The following is a 27,771-nucleotide window of genomic DNA, read 5'->3' on the forward strand; positions in this document are numbered from 1 at the left end:
TTTGGTAAATAATAAAAGCGTGAGTTTAATGTCTGAATCTCCGCCTTGCAAACAGTTTTCAAAGGGAATCTCCTCTGATTTCCTCAGTACACATGGCTGTGTGGGACGACACGGCCGCGTTTGCTGTTGCATGGACTTCCAAGTGTGCCAGGGCTGCTTGGGCACGTTTGATTCTTAGGCTGTGCTATTTAGACCATGATCGATTCCGATCAATTCGGCTTCACATCCGCTAATAAGTCCATGTACACCCTCCAAGCGCCTATATTCTAGAACTGACCTGGACCCCAAATCACAAAGATATTTAGGGTCAACCAAATGAAACCAGATCACAAGAGGCGCAGTGGTGCGTATGGCGCGGAGAGTCAGGATTACCTTGAGGAATGTGTAATTTCTCTTGGTTTAATCTCATGTGCAAGTTCCGTGTCTTTGCAAAATATAGCCTCGAGGGGGATTTTGCCAGTGTCGTGCTCTGGTGAGTTAATATGCATTCAAACAGTTTTATAACAGATTATTTACCAACGGGAACAGAATGGCTTGGCACAGGATGCCTTTGAGGGAGCTGTTCCGTTACATTTCCCTTACTCCTAGTTCCTGTAGGCTCTCTCAAACTCTTCCCTCTACTGGTAGAATGAAGAACTGGCAAGCCGGTGAGGTTAATGTTGCCCTCTGGTGTCTGCCAACCCAAAAGAAAGAACTAGAACTCAGGAAGGGGGGAGATGGAGAAGCGAAGTAGAGAGAAGATGCTCCACCCACGTCAAGGCCAAGGTGTGGAGACGCAGAGGTCAGAGAGGAAAGAGGGGAGAAGGGGAGGTGGGTGACGCCATGCCCATTGGCTCCTCTTCACTCTGATGATTGACAGGACTCCAGCTCTGCCATCCTGGCTGGGAGGAGAGCGAGCGCTTCAGGGCTGTGCACCTGCTCCATGGAGCCACTGAGGTCTGTGATGGGAAGGAGTGGGTTCACCAAGGGATGGATGGGACTGGCCTTTCTTTCTCTTTGGAAACCAATGGGGAAGAGAGAGGGTGATGGCCAACCATATTCCCATCCTACAGGGAATTTAGGGGTCTCTCTTCATAATTTTGGTGATATTTAAGGTTTGGGAGTAACAAAGGGGAACTCATTGGTTGTTCACCATGTGAAAGTTTTTATGTCTGGAAGCCAAGGCCATTTTAGACCCTCAAAGGCCCCTCAAGAAGATCTCGACTATCAGAAGTCGGAGAGGGAGAGGGAGAGGGGGAGGGGGAGGGGGAGGGGGAGGGAGAGAATAGGAAAGGGAATGAATATTAACCCAGCCCCTCTGCCCTCAAAATTACAGCTTCCAAACCAGAGGCCAGGATTTCCATTCCTTCTAGGGAGTTAACCCTGCACCCCCAAACGGGGACAGGGTCTCTGGCTGGGGCCCCCGTGTCCCTGAAGATCCTCCCTTGTTCAGCCCATCCCCTCTTGCCATTGCCAGGCTCCCCTCACTGTCTGGCTGCGTTTGCCAGGACACAGGAGCGGTTGTGGCTGGCTCAGAACCATTCAAGTCTGGACTCACTTTCCCATGCGTTTGTCCCAGCACTGACTTCTGGTGCCGGGCGCAGAGGTCGGTGTTAACGTGGCCTTGTCACACAACGTGGAAAGTCAGCAGGATGCGGCTGATGACTCTTAGAGAAATCAGTGCCGGCCTAGAGCAAAAATGCGGGCCAAGCTTGGGCAGAGGCGTGGGGAGGGGAGATTCCGTCTCTGGTCAAGACCGGGCTGCAGCCAGGGAACGGGAGCCTCACCTCACGGGCAGCTCAGCTTCCTGGGGAGCAGGCGGAGGCCAGGCTGACCTTGGTTAGCTGGGAGGAGGCAAAGAGGGAAGTGGAGTTGGGGGAAGGCGGCACATCAGGACATCAGGAGCGTGATCCTTCGTGAGATTCTCTTGGGTTCTTCTAGTTCTGCCTCAGAAGCCACTGAATCTGGGGCTTCGGATCCATCCTCCAGGCTGCAGAACTCTGTCTGTCTTATTAAAGGTTCATTCATTTGAAAGGCAGAGTTACAGAGAGAGAGAGAGACAGACAGAGGGAGACCTTCCATCTGCTGGTTGGCATCGGGCTGCCCCAAAGCCAGGAGCCAGGAACTTCATTGCAGTCTCCCACGTGGGTACAGGAGCCCACGCACTTGGGCCATTGTCCGCTGCTTTTTCCAGGCGCATTAGCAAGGAGCAGGACCAGAAGTGGAGCAGCCAAGGCTTCCTCTGGCCCCTGGCAGAATTTTTAAGTGAAAGAGATCACAGCAGTCTAGCGCAAAGCACCCGGAAAATTCCTTCCTGGAGTATCGCGAGTGATTTATTACTGGCGTTTGAATAGAAGGCATGTGTACGGCTGGCAAGTAAGAAGAGAAAAAGGGAGAGCAGAGTATCCGTTATTATTTCTGTGACCCACTGGGGGACACAAGTTAGTGGTATTTGACTGTGGAAACAGGGAACAGGAAGTTAGAGGGAGGAATGCAAGCCCCTGGAGTGGTTTTCACAGACAGCGAATTCTGTTTGGATGTTAGTGTTAATTCATCAGTCTTGATGCGACTGAACCAGAAATAAGCATCATGCTGGTAGTCTCCCCAAGCTCTACTTTGCGGAGAATTGGGTTGAGAACCCCGCTGGGCACTTCCTGTTTCTAGCCTGGAGGGGTGGGGGTGTTTTGCCCACAGATGAGTCCCACTCAGGCTAATGAATTGGAATTCCCAGGGACGGCCTTTGTGGAACGGACCCTACACACCTGTGTGGGGTGTGTAGGGCTGTGTGTCTTGGCAGGGGGTGTGCCTGGCAGATGGTCTCTGCCTTTGAACTTCACGTCTTTGGGTCCCCAGTCACCTCCATGCACCTTGTCCTGTATTTGCTCCCGTAGAGGAAGTGGCTTACTTTTTTTTTCCCCCTACCTTAAGCCTGGCTTTGCCTGTAACCTTAACAGTCTTTGCCAGACAAGATTTGGCCAGATTCATGGTGTTCAGAAGCAGGTCGCTTCTTGTGGCTTCCTTTTATTGGCCAAAATACCAGATGCTTTGCTACAGATCTCTCATGCTTAATCTTTCTCCTTTTGTCTCCCTCCATCATCACCTTGCTTTGTGAGTCACAGGTGTTCTGTGTTACCTGAGCAACAAAATGATTTACAGAATCAAAGACAGGGACAATCTATTCTAATGGTTACATGGCAATAAAAAATGCACACAGCCTGGCTGATGTGGACTTTCTGAGTGTTCACTTGTAAACGGAAAGCTAGGAAGAATGAAAGATTGAAAAACCAGTTGGGGGAGTGGGGGGGCAGGTGTTTGGCTTAACTGCTAAGATGCCCCATGAGGACCCACGTTGTGGCACGGTGGGCTAAGGTACCACCTGAGATGCCGGCATCGCCATGAGGACCCACGTTGTGGCACGGTGGGCTAAGGTACCACCTGAGATGCCAGCATCGCCATGAGGACCCACGTTGTGGCACGGTGGGCTAAGGTACCACCTGAGATGCCAGCATCGCATATGAGCACCAGTTTGAGTTCCGGCTGCTCCGCTTCCAATCCAGCTCCCTGCTAATGTGCCTGGGAAAGCAGCAGCATGTGGTACAAGTAGTTGGATCCCTACCACCCACGTGGGAGACCTGGATGGAGTTCCAGGTTCCTGGCTTCAGCCTGGCCCAGCCCTGGCCAGTGTGGCCATCTGGGGGAGTGAACCCCTTTCGAGTAAATAAGTGCATCTTTTTTCAAAAGAAAAGGATGCAGTGCCTGGATTCCATACCTGGCCCTGGCTCCTGACTCCAGCTTCCTGCTGATGTGAACCCTGAGAGGCAGCTGAGAGGCAGCGGCGTTGGCACAAGAAAATGGGATCCTGCTGCCCTTGAGGGAGACCCGGAATGAGTTCCTGGTTCCCATTTCAGCTCAGCCCAGTCCCAATCCTTGCAGGCATTTGTGGAGTGAGCCAGTGGGGTGGGATCTCTCTCTCTCTCTCTCTCTCTCTCTCTCTCTCTGCCTTTCAAATAAATAGATAAAAATTTTAAGAAAGGCCGGCGCTGTGGCTCAATAGGCTAATCCTCGGCCTGCAGTGCCAGCACCTCGGGTTCTAGTCCTGGTCAGGGCGTCGGATTCTGTCCCGGCTGCCCCTCTTCCAGGCCAGCTCTCTGCTGTGGCCCAGGAATGCAGTGGAGGATGGCCCAAGTGCTTGGGCCCTGCACCCCATGGGAGACCAGGAGGAAGCACCTGGCTCCTGGCTTCAGATTGGCACAGTGCGCCAGCTGTAGCGGCCATTTGGGGGGTGAATCAATGGAAGGAAGACCTTTCTCTCTGTCTCTCTCTCTCTCTCTCTCTCTCTCACTGTCTAACTCTGCCTGTCAAAAAAAAAAAAAGAAATAAATAAATAAAACTTAAGAAAAAGAAAAGCCATCCCTTGGCATTCTGAGCGTGCATCAGGACAAACAACAAAACTTCACTTTTCCGTTCCTCGCTCAGTTATTAGCTTGGAGCCCCTATAAGTAGTGCTGTGCGGAGCTGTTCGTTGATGTTCATGTTCATGGCCTGGAGTCGGAGGAAGGAGGCAGCCTCAGACCTGGGACAGAAAGGTTGGCAGTGCGGAGCAGAGGGTTGGGCGCAGCAGGTAAATCGGTGCACGGAGAGGCTGCGGGTGCCGAGCGGGAAGATCTTCACCTGGCCTTAGCTCACGTCCTCTTCCTCTCAAACCATCGTGCCCCTGTGAAGAACAGGCGTGTTTAAAGGTCCATTTGCTTATGTATTTAAAAGGCAAAGTGATGGAAAGGGAGGTCTTCCATCTGCTGGCTCACTCCCCAGATGCCTGCACTGGCCAGGGCTGGGCCAGGCTGAAGCCGGGAGCCAGGAGCTCCATCTGGGTTTCCCAGCTGGGTGGCCCAGGCCCAGCTATTTGGGCCATCCGTCATCCATTGCGTCCCGGCACATTAGCGGGAAGCCGGATTGGAAGCAGAGGTGGGACTCTATCCAGGCACTCCCATGGGGGACGCAGGCTTCCCAGGCAGCATCTTGACCCCTGCCCCCAGCACCTGCCCCAAGTGAAGTACTTTTTAAATGAAAACACGGCTGACAAGTGTATCCTGCTGGCACCTTGTATGTGGCAGGAGCTGGCGGCGGCCCTGTGTGGTGTGTGCAGGAGCGGAGGGCCGTTGGGGTGGGACAGTAGACCTGGCGTGATCAGGTGCCCGGGCCCACAGCAGGAGCCCCGAGAGGCCCTCCAGCTTCGGCAGCGGCAGAGTGGAGCGTGTGGGCTGTCGGCGACCATGGGCACAATGTCTTTCAGCAGAATGGTGGCAACCAGCAGGGGGCCAAGCGTGCAGGTCTTAATCAGCAAACGTAATTTTGTATACAGTCCACAGTGTGGAGGATTCAGCTTTGAGCAAAAGGAATTTCAGTGCAGGGAACCACACCCTGAATTTCAGTTCCGGGCAAGCCAGACCTGAGCCTCCTCCAGAAGTCTCTGAAAATTGCCCACTGCACTTCCTCCTGTGCAGCTAAAAGCAGCGACTTGGGGCCGGCGTTATGGTACAGTGGGTTAATGCCCTAGCCTGAAGCACCGGCATCCCATATGGGCGCCGATTCTAGTCCTGGCTGCTCCACTTTCGATCCAGCTCTCTGCTGTGGCCTGGGAAAGCAGTGGAAGATGGCCCAGGTCCTTGGGTCCCTGCGTGCACGTAGGAGACCTGGAGGAAGCTCCTGGCTCCTGGCTTCAGATGAGTGCAGCTCTGGCTATTGCGGCCTCTGGGGAGTGAACCAGTGGATGGAAGACCTCTCTCTCTGCCTCTCTCCCTCTTCCCTCTCTCTGTAACTCTGTCTTTCAAATAAATAAATCTTAAAAAAAAAAAAAAAAAAAAAGGCAGCGGCTGCATTTCACCTGGTGCCGGCCCCACTTTGAAGCCAGCTCGGGAGGGTTCCAGGCTGTCCTGTGGGGACCGAGGGGCGCCGGCCAGGACAAAGGGGCTGGGCTTGATGCTGCCTGGGGCCAAACTTTCTCTGAAACTAGGAGCAGGACCTATGGTGGAGGATGTCAGGTGCACACCTGGTGGGAACAGGTCCAGACAGAGTCGGAGGAGGAGGCTGAGTCTGAGGGAGGAGACAGTCGGGGTTGAGCCGAGTCTGGAGGAGGAGATCTGAGCCAGGAGGCAGGTCATGGAGGGAGCGAGAGTCTGAGCTTTCCTGAGGAAGATCTGCCCCGTCCAAGAGGGGTCAGGAACCCACTACCTGCCAAGCACCTCGGCACCAGGGGGCTCCAGAGGCGGGCGTCCCGGCTGAAGCGGCCCCGGCCTCAGAGGCAGCAGAGAGACAGGTGCTGGGACACCTGAGTCCATGCTGCAGTGCCTGGTTCAAGTCCTGGTTCAAGTCCGGGGAGGCAGCAGGACCAAGATCCTGTCTCCTGGCTCTGCCTCAGCCCAGCCCTCGCTGTGGCCGGCATTTGGGGAGTAAAGCATCAGATGGAAGATCTCTCTCTCTCTGTCTGTCTTTTGGATAAAATTAAAATAACTTAAAATGTTTTTTAGAAAGAAGAACTGGAGAAGGCAGGTGGGTCCCTCCCCTGGGCCATCCCTGGACCAAAACACCCTTCCCATGCTTCCGGTTAGGTCTGGGGTAGTCGTGTGTGTACCTTGGGGATTTGTCCCCTCCCCAGCCACCCCCTCCCAACCCCAGCTTGGGCCCCTTCCCTCTGAGTGGGGCTAGGCGGGTGTCCCCCACCCCCACCCCGGGGCCCAGCTGGGAGGAGAGCAGCCGCGATGCGGGACTTGGCGGCTGGCTCAGTGCGACTATGGGTGTTCCAAGGCCAAGACCTGCTCTGGACATGAGGGTTGGGCAGACACACGGGAGCCTGGTGCATGAGCTGGGCATGGGGGCATGGGGACATCTGGGGAGCAGGAACAGCGCGCACTGGTGGCCCCGCGTGCAGATGCGACCCTGACGGCCGCGGGGCAGCGTGATGACGCGCGGAGTGAGACATGGCCAGGCGTTGGGTTCGTGACGGGCCGTGTTTCTGTGGCCCGGGTGTTTCTCAGTTGTTAGCTCACGGACAGGACCACCAGGAGTGGTATCCCCAGAGAGGACCAGTGTTAGCCCAGAGAGGTCACGTGCCTTGCCCCAGGTCACACAGCCTTGTGCACCTGCTTCTACCGTGCACTTCTTTCCGGTTTGCTTTCCACATGGTGCTACGCCCTCTTTGCTTCTGTTTCTCTCTGCAACCAGACTGCGAAGTTTTTTTTTTTTTTTTTTTTTAAGTGTTTGTTTATTTATTTGAAAGGCAGAGGCAGAGGGAGAGAAAGAGAGATCTTTCTTCCGCTGGTTCACTCCCCTTCGGTTCAGGCCGAAGGCAGGAGCCGGGGGCTCCATCCGAGACTCCCCCGTGGGTGGCAGGGGCCGAGCCCTTGAGCCCTCCCTGCTACCTCGCAGGGTCTGTGTTAGCGGGAAACGAGCCCAGACGTGCGCTCGGCTCCTCTGGTGCCCAAACTTCCTGGCCAAAAGCCTGCGCCCACCCAGACTTCTGAGCCCGCTTTCCCACAGACTCCATGGGAGCCTCTCACAGGGGAAAAGCAACACCTCCAGGTTTTTCTTTAATTCCTTCATTCAACAAAAATGTATTGGAGGCAGGCGTGGCGCTAGGTGCCAGGGACAAAGCCCCTCTGTGGCTTCATTCCAGCCTCCCAGGATGAGAGAGAAACAGTCCCTGCCACCTACCAACTCCCTCCCCCCCAGATGCGATGGAAAAAGAGTAGCTACCAGAAAGACCCCTGCGTGCAGCGTGGGCAGCAGCCTGTTGGTGAGTGAAGATGGGGGGCAGCGGTGACGTCACCAGCGGTGGAGCCATCCCCTGGGGGTGCCGCCCCCACACCCCACGCAGTGGGCCCACTGCCCCGCGGGAAGGACTTCTGAGACGACAGATCCAGGGCGGAGCGGGGACTACGAGGCGCTTCAGAGCTTGTAGGAAATTGGAATTCAAACGGAAGCTGATTTGGGTACAGGAAACTCTGAAATCTGTAGATTTGTGTTTATTTTTATTTTTATTTTTTATTTTTTGACAGGCAGAGTGGACAGTGAGAGAGAGACAGAGAGAAAGGTCTTCCTTTGCCGTTGGTTCACCCTCCAATGGCCGCCGCGGCCAGCGCGCTGCGGCCGGCGCACTGCGCTGATCCGATGGCAGGAGCCAGGAGCCAGGTGCTTTTCCTGGTCTCCCATGGGGTGCAGGGCCCAAGCACCTGGGCCATCCTCCACTGCACTCTGGGGCCACAGCAGAGAGCTGGCCTGGAAGAGGGGCAACCGGGACAGAATCTGGCGCCCCGACCGGGACTAGAACCCGGTGTGCCGGCACCGCTAGGCGGAGGATTAGCCTAGTGAGCTGCGGCGCCGGCCTGTAGATTTGTTTTGTTTTGTTTTTCTCCATCATACCCATTTCTGTGAATTTCTTGATCACCTCTTAAGTGTAGATTTCAAAATGTTTTGTATCGACATTAAAGGTACCTTTTAATCCCATCTCCCAGGGGCAGGAGCGGCCTGAAGCCCCCTCGCGTGGCCCTGTTCTGGACGCCTTGTCCCCACTGCCAAGGCCGAGCCGCAGGCCCCCTCGGCTGCTGCTGTGAACTTCTGTCGGGGCTGGGGGTGTTCACGGCGTCGGAGGTTCCGCCTTGTGAGAGGAAATCACGCTTTTTATTTTTTTCATTTGAAAGAGTTAGAAATGTAGAGCCAGAGAGAGGTCTTCCATCTGTTGGTTCACTCTCCAAGTGGTTCAGAGCTGCGCCGATCCAAAGCCAGGAGCTAGGAGCTTCTCCCAGGCAGGTGCAGGGCCCAAGCACCTGGGCCATCCTCTGCTGCTTTCCCAGGCCACAGCAGAGAGCTGGATCGGAAGTGGAGCAGCCGGGACTCGGGTGCCCATATGGGATGCTGGCACTGCAGGCGGTGGCTTTACCTGATACGTCACAGCGCTGGCCCCCAAAACACGCTTTTTGAGAACCTACAGGGAGCGGGTGGCCAAGCGGGCACTTGTTGCCACTCCTGGGTGAGCAGACGCGTCCCTGACCCTGGGGCCTGGGGCAGAGGCCCCGACCATGGGGGTTTCAGAGCCAAGGAAGATCACCAGCCAGCGCGTTCTACCCAGTGATTTTCAGCAAAACCCTAGGACGATCAAAAACTGTTGCAGTCGCTCTTTGTAATCAGCTGCATTTTGTTTTTTAAAAGAGTGCCATCAAATGGCAGATTTGGGAATACAGCAAAAACAGCAGGGGACTGAACCGGGCTCATCATCCAAGCCTGACTTTTGCTAACGTTTCGTGTGCTGCCGTCACGTGGCTGTAATCACGCTAATAATGGCAGCCGAGGTTTGCCGAGGGCCACCGCGTGCCAAGCACTGGTCTTTCCCTGTGTTATTTCAGTCGCAAACCACCCTAAGAGATGGGTGCTAGCATGACTTCCATTTCACAGGTACTTAACTAAGGCCCGGGGACTCCGGTGCCTTGCTCAGGGTGGGGGGAGTCAGCGAGTACAGCTCCCGACTCTGCGGTGGCAGCTTCACATCTGCTTTTGAACTTAACTTTATATTAAAAGCATTTTAAAAAGATGATTTATTTGAAAGGTAGAGTTCTATACAGAGAGAGATCATCCATTTACTGGGTCACTCCCCAAATGGCCACAGCAGCCAAGGCTGAGCCAGGCTGAGGCCAGGAGCTTCTTCTGGGCCTCCCACGTGGGTTCAGGGCCCCAAGGACTTGGGCCACCTCCCTCTGCTTTCCCAGGCCGTTGGCAGGAAGCTGGGTGGGAAGTGGAGCAGCCGGGAGTGGAACCAGCATTCTGATACGGGGTCCCGGAGTGGCAGGCAGCGGTGTAGCCCACTGAGCCACAGCGCCAGCCCCTTTTTCTGGCTGTAAAACTTGTAAATACCTGTTGTGGAAGACACAGAAACTCCAACATTCCCTCTGGGTACTTTGCCTTGTTTGTTGTAGTTCCTCATTCTCCCGGGGCTGTGTTTAGTGTGTTCTGTTTGGAATATGTTTGTCCCTGCTGTCAGATGTGCAGTCTTTTTTTTTTTTTTTTTTTTTTTTTTTTGACAGGCAGAGTGGACAGTGAGAGAGAGAGACAGAGAGAAAGGTCTTCCTTTGCTATTAGTTCACCCTCCAATGGCTGCCGCGGCCGGCGTGCTGTGGCCGGCGCACCGTGCTGATCCGAAGGCAGGAGCCAGGTGCTTCTCCTGGTCTCCCATGGGGTGCAGGGCCCAAGGACTTGGGCCATCCTCCACTGTACTCCCTGGCCACAGCAGAGAGCTGGCCTGGAAGAGGGGCAACCGGGACAGAATCCGGTGTGCCAGCGCTGCAAGGCCGAGGATTAGCCTAGTGAGCCGCGGCGCCGGCCTGGATGTGCAGTCTTTACCCAAATGTTCTTTTACGCCTGCAAGAGCGTGCACCTCTAAGATACTGTGCATTTCCCCTTCATGCCCCTCCCCCCCACCTCACACCCCCCTCCCCCCACCCCCCGCCTCACTGGCTTTTTTGTCTTCAGACCTGGAGCTAGGTTCTTGGCTAATTTGCTTGCTCATCTTAAAGGGTAATGAACAGTACTTAGAATAAGTGGGCAAAACAGTGTAAGAGTGGGCAGCTCCCACCCAGGATGCCCAGCACGGGCAGAGGCTCCAGGATACCCTGCCCGCAAGGACTAACACAGTGACGTCATGTACCGTGGACACATAATAGCAGTTGAATCAACGTCTGCCAGGGAGTGACTGGGTGGCGGATTCTATGGTGGGCACTCTGTAGTTTTAATCATTGCATCTCAGCCATCCTGGTGTTGGAAAAAAAAACCCAAAAACCCTCACAAACCCGGAGCTTTCCATCTGTGATCCCAGGTCCCGGCCTTATTAGGATGGCAGAGGAGCAGCCAGCCAGAGGTCTCGTAGCCCAAGGCAAGGGGCCACATCAAAGTTCCCCGCCTCTCTCCTGGGAGGTCCTTGGCCTGGGAGAACTGGGAGGGGCAGGCCCCTTGGTCAGAATGGGGGAAGCCAGCTGGCCTGGTGCCCAGCAGTGAGGGCCAGCCGCTCCTGGGGGGCCGGGTGTTTGCAGAGACGGCTCCAGATCGAGCTCCCGGCGGAGGCTTCGCGCGGATGGAGCTTGTCCTCAGCGTGGCCTCTCCTGCTGTGCTGAGACCCCCTTTTTTGGGGGGGGGTCTGGGAAGCTCTCTCAGCTGAGCTGGTGCCTCATGTTTTTATGGAAACTGAGGCAGACAGCGCGAAGGCACCGGGGCCAGTTCCAGCTGACACTGGGACTGATGCTGCTGTCTGCTCGCTCTCGTGTTTCGGGAATGAGCTTTGCTTTGAGTCGTGTTACAGGACGGCACTCCCGACAGGTGTGCCTGCTTTCCAAAATCCAACCTGAGCACCCCCCCCAACCTTAAAAAAAAAGATTTATTTATTTATTTGAAAGATAGTTACAGAGAGAGAGAAAAATCTTCCATCTACTGGTTCACTCATGAAATGACTGCGGCTGGGCCAGGCTGAAGCAAAGAGCCAGGAGCCCCATCCAAGTCTCCCACGTGGGTGCAGGGGCCCAAGCACTTGCGCCATCTTCTGTTGCTTTCCCAGGTGCATTAGCAGGGAGCTGGATGGGAAGTGGAGCAGCCAGGATTTGAAACTAGTGCCCATATGGGATGCCAGTGTCGCAGGCAGTGGTTTTACCAGCTATGCCATGATGTGGGCCCTGACCTGAGCAATTTTTTTTTTTTAAGATTTTATTTATTTAAGAGGCAGAGTTACAAACAGAGAGAGAGAGACAGAGAGAGAATCTTCCATCTGCTGGTTCACTCCCCAAATGGCTGCAACACCCAGAGTTGAGCGGATCTGAAGCCAGGAACCAGGAGCTTCTTCCAGGCCTCCCAGGCAGGTGCAGGGGCCCAAGCACCCACACGGAATGTCAGCCTGGCAGGTGGCAGCCATTGGCCACGCTACAACCCCAGCCCCGTGAGCTTGTTTTTTAAGTTGAGTGCAGCCAGGAGTTCCTGGTCGTGTCACGTATTGGGCCTTAGGCCTCTGCCGTGAAAGCCACTTGCATCTTTCGGTGTTGGCCCGCGGAGTTGCCGTCGTTTTTCTTCTTCTTCTGGAGTCTGGTTTACTGAATCTTTACGAAGGGCTCACTAGCAAATTCTGATATCCACAGGCCCGGATGTTCTCGAAAGTGCTTTTAGCAATGCAAGATGCTGCGGTTTCTGTGTTCAGACACCTGAAATCCAAGGAGGGAAGGCAGTGAGAGTCATGTCACAACCAGCGCTCCTTCAGAAGCTCCTCTCCCTCTGTTCCACAGCCGCGGAAGTCCTCCCGGGAACCCGCGTCCTGAGTGACCCGACCCCACCGAGTGTGTCGGGCACATCAGTGAGGGCGGACGGTTATGTTCGGTTCACGCTTCTGCATTCCCGAGTTTTAGGTCAACTCCAAAAAGCAAATTTATTTTTCACCTTTGAGGGTCAAGAGGTGGTCAGATTTTGAATTCCAGGTTTTGGAAATCCTAGAAACTCAAAATAGAAATGTTGACAGATAAAGACAGATGTGCAAATACAAGGGCAGTGGAAAATGTTCTGGGGACAAAACATTTAAAGATGAGGTTATTTTGGTGCAAAAAAATTGAAATTCCTGCATAGTTTTCTTCATAATGCACATTTCCCTGGAACTTTTTGATGATCCCTGGTGTGCACAGATGTAAAACTTCTTGTACCAAAATGACCTTGTCTTTTATTTCCATCTTCCCTCAAGTGTCGTAAAGACACCGAATCTTTGCTGTTAGCCTGTTCTTGTCTTTCTCCTACGAAACCCAGGCTCCAACCCTGAGAACGCCAATGGCTCCAGGAGACTGGGCCAGAGCATGCCAGCAGTTAAGTCAGGAAGGAGAAAGAAACTTCCCTGCCTGGCCTGAGCCGAGCCGAGCTTGTCAAAGGAGTGACCATCAGAAAGGGAGCGTTTCTAAAGATTATTTATTTGAAAGTTTTGCTAAAAGCAAAGCGCATGCCCCAGGGCTTCTGGGAATATGTACAAAATACAATAATTAAATTAAGTCCAGCAGTTAAAATTTCTCATAAAAAGAACAAGCTGGAGTGCTTCCCAACAGGGAATGCTGGACTTAAAAGAGAGGCCGTCCTCTGTGGCCCGAGGGTCACACGCCGGGCCTCTGCGGGGCTGGATACCCTTTCTTAAAGGCGCTCCTCGCACTTTGTTTTGTGGAAAGAAAATAAAGGAGTAGAAAGGGACAAGTTTTGAAAATTCAAAAAATGAAGGTGCAGCCCTAACGTCGTGGCGGCTCTTTCTAAACATGGCACCGGCGGCTATGAAAACACACCGGGCCCCTCGCTAATGGAACACACATGGCCTTGGAGGGCCCAGGCGCCCGGCCAACCCGGCCTTTGGAAGAAGCCACGTGAAAATGTGCTCCTTGGCCGAGGTGGGGCCGTGCGGGCTCGCGGCCCGTGCGCGTTTGCCGCCTCTTTCAACAGTGTTTACCTTCGCTGTTCTCGAAAGTTCTGTTTCACATCTGAAAATTCCTGGGGTGCTAGGAAGACTGACGGCTTTAGAAGAAGGTTTTTAAGGAGGCAAAGTGATACAGATGATCTTAGGGGGTCACATTCTGGTCACCTAAAGTGGAATGCTTATTAATAATTTGAAAATTGCATTGTTATAGTAGACTTATTTATTTGAAAGAGTTACGGGGCGGGGGGAGATCTTCCATCCATCCGCGGTCCACTCCCCAGATGGCTGTAATGGCTAGGGCCGGGCCAGGTCGTAGCCAGAAGCCGAGAGCTCCCGTGTGGATCCAGGGGCCCAAGGACTCGGGCCATCCTTTGCTGCTCCCCAGAGCAGGGAGCTGGATCAGAAGTGGAGCAGCCGGGACTTGAACTGGCGCCTTATGGGAATGCCGGCGCTGCAGGGGGCGGCCCTGAAAGTTTCACTTTTATAGTGCTCATTTGTTGTTACCTTCCTGGTAATGGGCCCCTAAAAGGAATAAGGTTAAGAATGGGGTACACCCGGTCGGGGCGCCGGATTCTGTCCCGGTTGCCCCTCTTCCAGGCCAGCCCTCTGCTGTGGCCCGGGAAGGCAGTGGAGGATGGCCCAGGTGCTTGGGCCCTGCACCCCATGGGAGACCAGGAAAAAAAAGCACCTGGCTCCTGGCTCCTGCCATCGGATCGGCGCGGTGCCTGTCAAAAAAAAAAAAAAAAAAAAAAAAGAATGGGGTACAAATCACGTTTTCCAAGTTTATAAACTTGGAACACTTGGATTTCTCAGGTTTATATACGAAAGCACTTCAAACAAAGCTCATAAAAACTTTTAAAATCCATGCATATGAGGGGATCCAAAAGTCCATAAAAATGCATGTCATGAAAAAAAAAACTATGCATGGATTTCAAATTTTTTTTGCACCTGAATACACTTCCTTGTGGGTTTCATTTTCCCCTGGGCCTTCTGAGGCGCTCTCCCAAATGAACTGCCTGTAAGAGCGAGAGGCCACCCTTGGCCAGCATCGCTTCAGACTAGAAACCTCCTAAAACGTCAAGGGCGGTAAGCACCTGGCCACACCGCACGCTGCCGCGCTCTCAGGGCGCCTGCCGGCAGTCTCCGCACAGCGCCCGCGTCCACAGGGAGCACCCGCCGCCCCGCAGCGATACTGAATTCACCGAGTGATTAGCGGCATCAGGGAGGCTTCTACTTTGCTTCCAGAAAACGCGAGTGGGGGCAGCTGGGGGGACTATGAGGTGGTCGCCACCCTGGGGGTGGGGGCAGCTGGGGGGATCGCGAGGTGGTCGCCACCCCGGGGGTGGGGGCAGCTGGGGGGACTATGAGGTGGTCGCCACCCCGGGGGTGGGGGCAGCTGGGGGGATCGCGAGGTGGTCGCCACCCCGGGGGTGGGGGCAGCTGGGGGGACTGTGAGGTGGTCGCCACCCCGGGGGTGGGGGCAGCTGGGGGGACTATGAGGTGGTCGCCACCCCGGGGGTGGGGGCAGCTGGGGGGATCGCGAGGTGGTCGCCACCCCGGGGGTGGGGGCAGCTGGGGGGACTGTGAGGTGGTCGCCACCCCGGGGGTGGGGGCAGCTGGGGGGACTGTGAGGTGGTCGCCACCCCGGGGGTGGGGGCAGCTGGGGGGACTGTGAGGTGGTCGCCACCCCGGGGGTGGAGGCAGCTGGGGGGACTGTGAGGTGGTCGCCACCCCGCACCCCGCACCCCTGGCTGTGACGTCGGGCCGTGCGGCTCAGAGGCCGGGTCTCTGAGGAAGGTGGCGCTAGCCATGGAGGCGTCGTTGATTTTGCTCGGGATTTCTGCTCTGCGGAGTTGATGAAGAGGCGCATCCGCGTCGTCCGGGTGGGAATCTGGACTGTGCCCTCGCAGCCTTGGTGCTGCCAGCCGCGTGGCCTTTGGCCAGGCCCCTCAGGGCGCCAGGAGCCACACTGTCGTTGCTCGCCGCGAGCAGCGCCCCCTTCAGCCAGGCGTCGGTACCGCTGAGCCCTCCTGCGCCCCCAGCTGCCCGAGTGCACCTGTGTGTCCCACCAGTGACGTCAGTGAGAACTTGGGGGTTCACGTCAAAGCAGTGCACGTGCCAGGCAGCCCCGCTGCAGGGGGACTGTCGTGGTCGCTGGCCCAGAGCCCCAGCACCTGTGCGGCCATCACACAGTGCCTGCTGAGTGCCAAGCAGAGGCTGGGTGCGTTTACAAATGCAGTGCTTAAGTGTTTCGTTATCTTTTACATTCACTTGCTTTAAAAAAAATTATCTCTGAAATCTGTGGTGCAATATACAAGGGTATGTTAAAAAGTTGGCAGAAAATGGAATGAGATACATTTACTTTAATGCAAAAAAAAAAAGTGTTTGGAATCCACGCCTGGAAGTACATAATGAAATTTTCCATTGCAACCATGCCTAAGCGTACAGCTCAGCGGCACGTCGTTGCACAGCCGCCACCACCTCCTTATTCAGAACACTTTGCATCTTGCGAAGCTGCAACTCTGTCCCCCACAACAACTCCCCAGCCCCCCAAACCCTGGCAACCACCATACGCTAGATGCTTTAGATATAGTAACTGATTTTTTACAAAAGTCACCTATTTACTTGAGAGGCAGGGAGACAGAGAGGTTGGAGAAGAGCTCTTCCACCCACTGGTTCACTCCCCTGGTACCTGCAAGAGCCAGGGCTGGGCCAGGCGGCAGCCAGGAGCCAGGGACTGCATCCAGGTCTCCCATGTGGGTGGCAGGGACCCAAGGTTTTGGGCCCTCCCCTGTGACTTCCCAAGTGCACTTGCAGGAAGCAGAATTGGGAGCAGAGGACCTGAGGCTTGAGCCAGCGCTCTGATCTGGGACACCAGTGTCCTAAGTGGCGGTTTGACCCGCTGTGCCAGGAGGCCCTCCCCACCGTTAAAGGTTAGGGTCTCTCAAAGCAGATGCTCGCTCAGACAAGAGGGGGAAAGATGTTAGGGGCAAACACCCAGGAGAGGAGGGGAAAGAATGAGGACTGGGCCAGCGCCGCGGCTCACTAGGCTAATCCTCCGCCTTGCGGCGCCGGCACACCGGGTTCTAGTCCCGGTCGGGGCGCCGGATTCTGTCCTGGTTGCCCCTCTTCCAGGCCAGCTCTCTGCTGTGGCCAGGGAGTGCAGTGGAGGATGGCCCAAGTGCTTGGACCCTGCACCCCATGGGAGACCAGGATAAGTACCTGGCTCCTGCCATCAGATCAACGCGGTGCGCTGGCCACTGCGGCCATTGTGGGGCGAACCAACGACAAAGGAAGACCTTTCTCTCTGTCTCTCACTGTCCACTCTGCCTGTCAAGAAAAAAAAAATGAGGATTGGGGTGAAGTCGAAGTGCCCAGCAGATCCCTACGAAGCCTTGGCCAACCACAGAGAGAGTGCTGGGGCACGTATGGCTCAGCAAAGCGTATGACCCAAACAGCTGGCCCTCACATCTCTGCCTTGTGGGCTCGCTGTTGGCGGGGTGCAGGTGCCTGGGAGGGGCTGAGCCCCTCGAGACCGAGGCCTTGGCTGAAGGAGCTGCTGCCTGCCATTGTTGTGGGTGGGGGAGGGCTTGAAGGGCCACCTGGCTGGTGACCGCCGTGGCCTCGTCACACGTGGTGGAGTTGGGCATTACCGTGCAGTTGAAGAAACCAATGCTGAGAGCAAAGGTTTTCTGTGAACGTAAAACAAAGTCAGAGTTACGTGTGGCCAGGCAGACGGCGACAGTGACAGAATTTGGAGCGCTCGTGCTGGGGTGAGTGATGCGGGCGGGAGAGGCACTGGAGACGCGTGACTGTGCCGTGTTCAGGACATCCACGGTTGGGCAACACTACGATAGAAATCCCACGCAGGCACTGAGACTGAGGGGGGCTTGGCAGGAGTCACCTGGGGTCTGAGCCGTGGCTGCTGTCACTGACGCGGGAATGCTGGCCCCAGCTCCCCGGGGCAGCCTGCGAGAGGGTGCCCCGAAGGCCACTGTGGGAGTTTTCCCTGGGGAAAGGCAAGGCGCTCCGAGCTCCCAGCCTCCTGTGGGAGCTGGGCTGTTAGCGGGGTTCTCCCTGAGCATGTGAGCCGGGGGGTCCCGGGGCTCGTGGTCGTCCTTCTGTGGAACTCAGTCTCCCCAAGCTCCTCCCACCCCTGTGAAAAGCTCAAGCCAGAAGCCCGGAGGCCGTGGTCTCCAGACTCGAGAAAGACCCAGCTCGCAGCAGCTGGAAGGTTCCCTATTCTCTTGCTTCTGTGAGAATGTGTGAATCGCTCAGGCAGTTTGACCCACTTTGTTGAAAACCAAACCCAACCCGGCCCAGCTGGCTCCTTGGTATTAGGGAGGCCAAACATAATCTAGTTTCTTTTCAGCGAATGTGTCCCCTTTAGCCAGATACCTTTTTTGAAACGTTTAGTTAGTTTCATCTACTTGAAAGGCAGAGAAGGGGAGCCTTCCATCCACTGGTTCATTCCCCAGATGCCCGCAACAGCCAGCGCTGGGTCAGGCGGAAGTCAAGAGCCCTGCACTCTACCCAGGGCTCCCCGGAAGCACTTGGGCCATCATGGCCTGCCTCCCGGGAATCATCAGCTGGAAGCCGGATCTGAAACAGAGTAGCCAGCACTCGAACCAGCACTCGGTTATGGGATGCAGGCATCCCAAGCAGCTAACGTGTTGCACCACAGTGCCCACTCCACGGCCAGATACATTTAAATTCTTTTCAATCCAGCTATTTATTTTCATTTTATGTGCAAGGTAGAGAGACAGAAAGACATCTTCATGTGTCGGTTCACTTTCCAAATGCCTGCAACAGCCAGGGCTGGGCCAGGCTGAAGCCAGGAACCGGCAACGCAGTCCAGTTCCACCCGGTGGCAGAGCGCCGGCTACTTGAGGCATCACTGCCGCTACCTCTCAGGATGTGCTGTAGTGAGAGCAGAGCCAGGACCGGCACCGAGGCGCTCCCGCGTGGGATGGGACCATCCCCGCGCCTGCCGCTAGCCAAATACCCTAACATCGTGACATGGTGTCGGCTCGGCCTTGCTTTTAAAACGGGCGTTGTTTTCCGTCTGTTGACTCCCTCCCTGAAGTAATGAAAGGGTTCTCGAAAGTTCCTTCCAGACGAATCTAAGACTCGGGGAGCAGGGCAGCATCCTGCCTGCTTCCCTGTTGCCCGCAAAGACAGCCTTGTGCCCAGTCCCCTGCAAAGCCAGCCTTGTGCCCAGTCCCCACCCCCACCCCCTGGGGGGGCACAGGCAGGCACAGGTGACCGGAGGCGCCTTCTCCTCCCAGGACTCCGGCACTCACACAGAGTTCCTGGGAAGCAGAATTAAAAGATGATTTTTGGTGTATTTTTCAGAAACCCATGAATTTGTTTGTTTCTCCCTACTCTGGGTTTCCGCCAGCCCTTCTGGTTTGGTTTGGTTCTTCAACAAGAGCTCCTCCGAGAGAGAGAAAGGGACCTGAAAGTGGCCGGGTTCTGCCTAAGCCACGACCCAGCGCTCCAGCTCACGGAGCCCCGCCAAGGCAGGCAGCACCCGGCGCCTCCTCGGCCTGGCTGCGAGGCGCTGGGAAGCCCTCGCCCACTGGAGGGGAGGGGAGGGGAGGGGAGGGGAGGGGAGGGGAGGGGAGACGCGGAAGAAGCGGGCTGGCTTGCAAGCAGGTCGGTTTTCAATTCGGAACCTGCACCTCTCGCTATTCTCCCCTCTGCCGCGGAGCGTCTCTTTGGGCTTCACCGCTTGCCCGTGTTTGGACGCCTTCGCGCCTCTTTGGCTCCCACAGAGCCACGCTCGGGCACATCCTGCCAACAGGTGTTTGCTGAATGACTGATCGAATGAATGACGTGGCTCCCTCAAAAAAAAAAAAAAAAAAAAATCGCAGCTCCGTGCACTGTTCCCTTGTTTCCATCGCCAGCGGTGGCGCACCCTCCGTAGCCGGGGAAGCGGGATCCATCCGGCCCCTGATAAAGCCTGCAGAGCTGTGGGAAGTGGGTTTCATTTTCCTCAGGATTCAGAAGCCCCGGCTGAGTGACACGGGCACCCCCACCTGAAGCCTGGGCATCCGGAGCTGGGCCGGGGAGGGCCTCGGGCCCGGGGCATGCGCCTCGGACCCGGGGCTGCAGGGACCCCGGCCGGCCGCGAGGGCCCCCACGCAGGTGTCCGGCCTGGGCGCCGGGGGCCTGCAGGCCGGAGAGAGACGTTATTGTTGCACTGTAACGAGCCTGATTAACATGCCCCTGACACTTTCCCTTAGTTTCTTGGGCTCCTAGCAACGGTGCACAAAGGCTCGGGATTGTCCCGGGCTCCGCGGGGACACGGGCGGCCTTTGATCTGCCACCATTACAGCCGGGCTGCGCGACAGGCTCCAGGCTCGCAGGCTCGGGCGGCCCCGCCGGGCTCCCCTCCCCCGGCCCCGGCCCGGGCGGCCGCTGCGCTCCCAGCGCTGGCTCCGCGCGCGCCCCTGGCCCTCTGGACGGGCAGGAGCTGCGGCCACGCTGGTTCCCCGACCACGGGCAGTGAGGCAGGCGCGCGGACGGGAGATCAGGCTTTCCAGGGGGCGCGCGGGGACCCGTCTCCTCGGAAGCAGCAAACGTAAAACCCAGCCATTTGCTTCCAAGGGAAGGACGCAGTAGCAAACAACTCTCGCAAGGTTTTATCCAAATAATGCAGAGCGAGCGTACGGTGCAGGCATCACCCTGGTGCTCCCGGGCTAGTTGGGCGGCGGGCCGACTGCACAACGCGAGGACCCCACGGGCCTTCCCGCGGGTCCGGGCCCTGTCCCGTGTGCTTCCTGGGCCTTACTGGCTAGCGAGGACACGGGCCGCCGGGTGCTTCCTGGAGCCCAGCAGCAACAGTCTTGCAGGTAGCAAGTCAGGCATCTGAACGCCCTTTGCTTTCCATGTGTTCGTGCTCAGCGATGCCCCCTCCACTCCTACCCCAGGTTAAAAGAAAGGCCAGGATCCCGGATTTCTAAGGCTTTTTCGTGTTGGGGTCTGCGAATTACTTTTCCCCTAGATTGAAAGCGGAAAGCCTCGCCTAGCCAGGCGCGCGCTTTGCACTTGCAAACCCCCCATCTGTACCAGGTGCTGCCGGCGGTGGAAGAGCCCGTTTCTCGCCCTCCATTGGTTCCTACCAGAGGAAGAAATAAACCAAAACAGCAGATCCGGCCTTCCCGCACCGACCGAAACCCAAACGCAGCAGGTCCTTCCGACGGGAAAAAGAAAAAAAGCCAGGATACACTTTCTCCTCCTGGCCCACTCGGCTCTCCCACCCGGTCAGGGTCCCAGGCCATCTGTGGGAGCAGAGCTGTTGGGTGCTAAGGCACCGCTGAGTGTGTGTCCGAGAGGGGGGAACCGCCCGCCTTACTGCCCCTGCAGACTATGCCAGGCAAGGAGCTCCTTCCACATTCAAATGCAGGTGGCGAGGCCTTGGCGGCCCAGGCAGCCCCTGCCCAGGCACAGCGGGTGAGAGCCATGGCACACCATCCAAACCGGGCCTTCCCAGGGAAGACTCCCACTGGAGACCCCTCGGCATTTCAATAAAACATGACTGTATTGATATAATCCTCTATACATTAAAATGAGGTTGTCACAGATTGTCATTAAGACCTCAGTAAAACAATGAAGACATTACTGGGCATCCCCCCCTCGCCCCCCAGGCAAGGTATTAGGGGAATAAAGCAATCTACTCCACACGGGTCCTATTGAGATTAATGAAAAAATTATGCAAAAAAAAATCGCAATTTCATTTTCCCGTGGTGGGGTTTTGCGGGCACACAGTCCGTCCTGCACCTGATGATTTATTCAACTAATCTACGGCGAGCACCGCGGATGTTCTCAACTCAATCTTGTCCCGGCTCATTTTCTAAGTAATTGTTTCTCATTAGTTCCGATAATGTTTTAATAGTGTTACCCGTAATTTAGCCCCCAAGAATTAATAACAGGGGGGTGATACGGTGGGGCGGCTGGTGATGAGCTACAGAAAATATAAACAGGTATGGTTTTTAATTAATCTGATGCGCTGCCGGGTCCTGTTTCTGGAGTCTGTTCCTAGCGCAGAGCTGGGCCTCCCCAGCAAGCGGCGTGGTGGTCGCACACTCGACTCTTGGATGCCCTCCCGCCCCCCCACGGCCCCTTCACCAGCCCATGCCGCTGAAGAGATCCGGGTGGGAAAAGAGCGGGGCTACCTTTGGTCTCCCAGCGTCTCCTCCTGCCGGGGTCTTGTTCTTTGGAGGGTGAGGCACTGCGGGGCTCTGACTGACCTCTGTCTGCTCCTGGGTCCTTGTGCGGGCTTCCATTCCGACAGCAGAGCCCTGGTCCACAGTTCTGGCTCTGGTGGGTCCCAGGTTCGGTTGCACCTTAGCTGGGACTGCTGGCTTATGAGGGAGAGAAACCTGACATCTAGGGAGACTTAGCACCATGGTTCAGGTTGGAATAAGGGTGTTGACGATGGAATGGCCCGAAGTGGTGAGGACCCAGGAACCGCGGGCCTGCTGGTGATGGGAGTCAGGAGACCCGGCCTTGCTGAGGTCACAGTGCCTGCGGCCCAGCTTGGGGGCTCCCTCGAAGGGGAGCCCGCCTCTGTGGGTTTGTGGGCTGCCTGCCACTGCAGTGGAGACTGGAATGCATACCCTTAATCCGCTCAAAGCCGACGGTTTACCTGCACCAGCAGCAAGGGTGGTAAGTGCAGCTGGGCTGCAGAACCCGCAGGGCCTGCCCTCGCTATCCCTGACACCCTGCAGGTGTATGTGCAGAACTGGGTCTGAACGAGAGAGCAGCTCCCCATCTCTCGTGGCCCCTGTGTGGGCTGGGTTTCCTCGCCCACATCTCATCCCAGCACGCCCAGCTGGCCAGGCCAGGCCAGTGTGGGGTGCTCCTCCGGCCACAGCTGCCCGCTGCCCCTTGCCCTGTCCGAGGTCCTGAAGCCTGGCTCAATGGGAAGCCAGTGGGATGCTGGCCACCTCCTTCCTGCCCTTCATGCGAGGAGGGGGCTGCATGGAGGAAGGGCAGGTGGGTCTCAGCCTTGCATGGCCCATCTCAGTTTCAGAGCTGTGCCCTGGGATCCCAGGGTTGGGAGTTTTAATTGCCGTCTCAGAAACGTGGCTTCCCAGAACCATCCTGCCCAGATCCCGTCCCTTGCACCTGCCTGCGACCCTGCCCTGGGGTTGGTGTAGGTTGGCTGTCAGTGGTGGGACCCTGACCCATCCGCGTGTGACGGGGCCTCTCCTTGTCCCTAACCTGTGACTCACCTCTTGGGCTCCCTGCAGGAGTGGGACAAGAGGCGAAAGCAGGCAGGCCCCGGTTGGAGCACAGGCTAGGGGCCATGCAGGCAATAGACTCCAAAGGGCGTAGGAGGAGGAGAAAAACGAAACTGAAAAACAACTGTTTTCTATTTACACATTTAAATAAACAGAACAGCCTTCCCCGCGGTGTTGGTCTAAGAGTGGGCGCGTTGCTGCTGTGTAGGTCATGAAAAGGTTGGTGTAGAATTTAAAACTTCCCATTCTGTTAATTTCTTAAAGAACGGTCGTCCGCAGTCCCGACACAAAAGCGCATGATTTAATGAGGAACAGAAACAAAATCTCTGATTGTTGGTGTCTCAGGCGCCATGGGCGTCCGTTGGCAAGCACAAGTTGATCCCTCCTAGCTTCAATACCCTTTACCCTTCAGTGTAAGGGTACAGGCTGAATAGAGAACAATGGCCGGTTGTTATGTTTATTTACCCTTGCTACAAGCTGGGTTAACCTCTTCAAAACAGCTTTACTAAGCCCGTTAAGCACACCACCCATATGACCTGTGGCAGCATCGCTAATGTGATGCAAATCTCGCGGGGGGCCAGATGCTGGCATCGTGGTCGTCATTGTGTGTCTGTGGACGCTACAAGTTTATGGCCCCGGGGATCCCGAGGATCCCATCCCGGCCGGCCACACATTGATGGGGGACGTGGCCCTAAACGGCGAACAGCTCAGCTGGGAGATAACCAGGGACACTCCAAGGGCTTGAGTGTGTGCTTTTATTTTTTAATTGATGGTAATGGCCGACCCCAAAACATTCACCCCGGACGGACGGACGGATGAGAGCTTTCGTGTCCGCCCAGGTTCAAGGGCATCAACGGTGCATTTTGGGGGGGGGGGAGGTTCACAGTAACTGGTTTTGGAAGATTATTTGTAGCAGGCCTCTCTGTAAGGCAACCCAACACTGGGTGACACTGCCTGCGTCACCTCTGTTGTCTCATCAGATGGCCAGAGGAACAGACGCGACGCCTTCATTTTGTGCGAAGCCTCTGGAGTCGCTGGGCAGAGGAACAACGCGGGAAACACGCACTGGCATGAGAAAGGTAGAGGGAGGACTCTGGCGTAGTTTCGGGAAAGACCTGTTTGGTTCAAAACCTCACTGGCGCTCACGGCCCAGCTCACCCCGCTCTCAGCTCCCCGAGAAATCGCCCATCTCGCGTGCTATCTGCAGTGCACTGCTAAGAAGGAACTCCTAGGCTCGGACTCCAAAGGGACAAAGTGCACTTTCCGAGGAGTCGCTGGGCAGGAAGAGGACAGCCACACAAGCAGAGACCAATACCCATGGCACGGGGAGTGGGCGGGGGTGCAAGCTGGCACACTCACCAGTTGCCTCGCGTATTCTGGGGAGAGCTCCATTTCCCAGCTCATTTTTCCTTGACGGATGTGGCAAGCGTGACAATGTTGTGGGCCTGCTTCAGCAGCGGCATGTCGATCATGCTCCCGCGGAAAGTAAAGGCTCCCTGGAAGACAGAACACAGACTTCCCGAGTGACAGGCTTCCCGTGTGCGCGCGCCTGGACCACAGCAGCGTTGCAGGCGCCCCCCCACGCACCCACCCCCGCGCCCCCTGCAATTACACTGCCATGCCCACCTAACTTTGTAGAAAGCCAAACTCAAGGGCAGGGGGGAACATTTCTTTCTTCGTTCTGAAGAAGGGAAAAAAGATCCTATAGTGTTTTAGTGCAAGGGGAGGCAACACAGCAGATACGAGATGCGGGAACCAGGTCATTTAACTTGCGATCAAGCAGGAAACAATGGCGGCAGGAAAATGTAACAGCTTCCTTAGATGGCTTTGAAATCTGGCTAAGAGCGGGAGCGTGCTCTGGCACCTGACTTTTGTTTGAAAATACTCATTGCACGATCAGGTTGCAGCGTGTCCTCATGCGCCCTGCCGGGTAACCCTGGGAGGTGATGGGAAAATGCACCGGAACAGAGACACGTGCGTTGGTGCACGCTCTGCCGAAAGGCCTGGAACAATCAGGGACGTGAGTGCTGGCTGTTGAGGTCTCCTTTTATTTATTTCATACATCCATTTTTTAAAAAGCCTTCTACAAGCACATTGAAGGTGTCCTGTGTTTCAGATGCGGAAGCAGAAGTCGAGTAGTTGTGGGATCGTCAGCGCTGGGCAGAACTAGGGAAAGCTCTCGCCGGGTCTCGGAGGCTCCAGCCTTCGCCAGAGGACCCCATGTGAGGATACCCAGGGAGTTTCTTCAGTGCCTCAAAAAAAAAAATTAAAGGCACCGAGGGCAGCAAGGGACAGCAAGGGACAGCTGCCACAGCCGCCCTCAACGCCTGGCTACTTGTTGCTGTTCTTCCCGCTCCCTGGGACCGGGTCCTGCGGAGGGCTGCCGCAATCCTGCATCCTTGCTGGCGATGGCTGCTCTATCCGTGCTGCAGCCCACGTCTGGATTTAGCAGGTCCAAAGTGCCACCATTGGCGCATCCTCTCTCTGGGCTTCTGGGGCAGGCAGGCTAGGCCCCCACACGGAGGGCTGTGGGGTAGTCACCTGCTGTCCTCATTAGCAACAGCTTTGGAATTTCTCTTTCCACGGAGGGAGGTTTAAAAGCTGATCGGGCCTACGGTTTTCAGCAGTGGGGCCAGACTCTGCCAGCCTTAATACGATGAACCTGGTTTCTGGGAACACACCCATGTGGTTCTAAAACCCTAACGTCCACTCTGCCCTCTCATTCTAAATTCTGGTCACCTCCGTGGCTGTGCTGAGGCACGTGAATCTGCATGGAGGTTCTGGGAGTCAGCATTCCGGGGGTCAGGCTGCGGGTCTCGTGCGGGTTTACAAGGCGCCAGTCTCGTTTTCTCATTGGGGTGAATGGGGAGGACCAAAGGCCCCTGGGTTATCCGCACCCCGAGTGCTCACGGCTCCGTCCTGTGAAGCTTCCATCGCAGGCAGGGGAACGGACTCAGCCTAGATGCACCTGAAATCCGAAAGCAAACCTGGCATTTTTGTTCTGTTGCCGCCTTCGCTGCAGCTGGAGGAGTTGCGCGTGGAGATTCCAATCCCCTCGTCTTCCCGGTATCAACCTGTGACTGTTTCCCGTGTGGGCCTGTGCGAGGAACATGAGCTGCTCAGGGTTTGGAAAACTGCACTTTGTCACACAGCTCCTGGATCGGCGGGGAGGATCTGAAATCAGCCTTAACGAACAGCTCGCAGCAAATTTCGGTTTCACAGCCCAACGCTGCCTGGAACGCTGGCGTAGCATGTCAAAGAGCACGGGCATCGTCCATCAGCTGGGAGACTCAGACTATAATTTGGTTTAAAATGCCTCTAAATGGTAACTTATTCATGGTTGAATACCTTAACAGCCGTGACTACAATAAAAATAGCTGTAATATTTTTTAAGCAGTTAATAGTCCTGCAGCCTGTACCTGAGAATTTACACGCTTTATTTCATGTAACAAAATAAATACAAATAGGCACACTTGAAGTAGATACTGTTATCCATCCCCGTTAAGAACGCATTTTTTTTTTTCCCTCTTCCTTTTCTTAATTGTGGTAAGGACATGGACAAATGCACCATCTTGGCCACGTTGATGTGCCTAGTGAGGCGGTGTTTGAGTGCATCTCAGAACTTTTTCGTCTTGCAAAAATGGGAACTTGGAGCCCCTCTGACGCCCCTCCCCCAGCTCCTGGAACCACCCCTCTGTTTCCTGCCTCTTGGATTTTATCCATCCTGGTTTTACGCCTCATGAAACTGAGGCCCACAGAACTTAAGACCTCCTGCAGGCCTGCTTTAGGGGGCCAGGAGATAGAGAAATCCGAATCCTCTGCCCCCAGGCCTGAGCTCGCCGAGGCCTACGGGTTACAAAAGCGTTCTCGGAGTCTGTGCTGTGACTGAGCTGGAAGCATGCGAGGCAGGGGTGCTGAGGGGTGCTTGCTGCAATGCAGATTTCCGGGCCCTACTCTACGTGGTTGGATGCTGAAGGGTGTAGGTGGGCTGGGGCTGATGATTCTAATCCATGTTCAAGTTTGAGGACTTCTGTGTTGCTTTAGCTTCCGCTGGGTAGACCGGATGTGACGTGCAGGCGTACAAAGTGAAGAATCCTCTTCTAGGTTTTTGCAAATGATGCCGCCTTTTCTTTAAGTTTATTACTTCTATTGACTTGAAGGGCAGAGTGACACAGAAATTAAGGTGCATAGTAGCAGGCAGCTGGATGAATGCAGGGGCGAGACCGGGTCCCAGGCATCTGATATGGGATGTGGCTGTCACAAGCAGCGGCTTAACCCTCTGTGCCACAAGGCCTACCCCAACGCCTTTCTCTTATAAGACATCCCAGGGCTGGCGCTGTCACACAGCAGGTATAGCTGACGCCTGTAGTGCCGGCATCCCATATGGATGCTGGTTCGAGACCTGGCTGCTCCACTTCGGATCCAGCTCCCTGCTGTGGCCTGGGAAAGCAGTAGAAGATGGCCCAAGTCCTTGGGCCCCTGCACCCAAGGTGGAGACCCGGAAGAAGCTCCTGGCTCCTGGCTTCGGATTGGCCCAGCTCTGGCCGTTGCAGCCACTTAGGGAGTAAACCAGTAGATGGAAGACCTCTCTCTCTCTCTCTCTCTCTGCTCTCCCTCTCAAGTAAATAAGTTAAAAAAAAAAAAAAAAAAAAAAAAAAAAAAAAAAGACATCCCCAAGGCGCCCAATAACCGAGTTTTCTGAGATCAGCCATCCTTGTCCACCGAGTGGGGTGGTCTGAGCAGCCTGGGTGTGAGCGGGGGAGACTGCCACTTGTTGGGCGGAAGGGAAGCAGCAGATGCCACAAAATGCGACAAGAACGTGAGCGACAGCGTGTGCCTGGTGCAGTGCCACGAGAGCTGCCACAGGGCTCTGGACACAGGCGGCCTCTGCCTCCGCGGGGACCCGGTACGCGCTCTGTTGTAGTCAGTCAGGGGCCAGCAGCCTTGGCACGTCATAGCGGATGCAAGCCCGTCGTTTCAGGCTCCCGCGGGGAAGGGCTGTACCTCTGCAGCCTGCATTAAGGGAAACCAAGCCCACAGGCCGCGGGGTCCCCAACACCTCGGTCCCTGCGTGGTAAT

The 27,771-nt window shown here is 55.9% G+C and overlaps 1 protein-coding gene and 1 long non-coding RNA gene across 9 annotated transcripts in view; one reads left to right on the forward strand and one right to left on the reverse strand.

Annotated features, from left to right (window-relative positions):
• LOC149124507 (uncharacterized) overlaps positions 1-27,321 on the forward strand; it is a 62,273-nt gene extending 34,952 nt beyond the window's left edge. The window contains exon 2 of the long non-coding RNA XR_016212715.1: positions 20,519-27,321. This is a non-coding gene — a long non-coding RNA (uncharacterized LOC149124507). The remainder of the gene's footprint in view (positions 1-20,518) is intronic.
• The window catches only part of CLYBL (citramalyl-CoA lyase), a 243,625-nt gene continuing 227,554 nt past the window's right edge, over positions 11,701-27,771 (reverse strand). For 4 of the 8 annotated variants that reach the window (XM_017343572.4, XM_008260142.5, XM_089303474.1 and 1 more), the window contains 2 exons: positions 24,052-24,188; positions 11,701-12,206 (listed from right to left, as the gene is read on the reverse strand). In XM_017343572.4, coding sequence (XP_017199061.4) covers positions 24,093-24,188 — 96 coding nt within the window. In that variant the 3' untranslated portion in view covers positions 11,701-12,206; positions 24,052-24,092. Of the gene's footprint in view, positions 12,207-23,433; positions 23,758-24,051; positions 24,189-27,771 lie in introns of those variants that run through there. The other 4 variants (XM_089303476.1, XM_008260144.5, XM_070048645.2 and 1 more) reach the window with 2 other exon arrangements.

Source organism: Oryctolagus cuniculus, chromosome 9, assembly GCF_051225735.1.
Source record: "Oryctolagus cuniculus isolate XC-2025 breed Fujian yellow rabbit chromosome 9, ASM5122573v1, whole genome shotgun sequence".
Classification (NCBI taxonomy): domain Eukaryota; kingdom Metazoa; phylum Chordata; class Mammalia; order Lagomorpha; family Leporidae; genus Oryctolagus; species Oryctolagus cuniculus.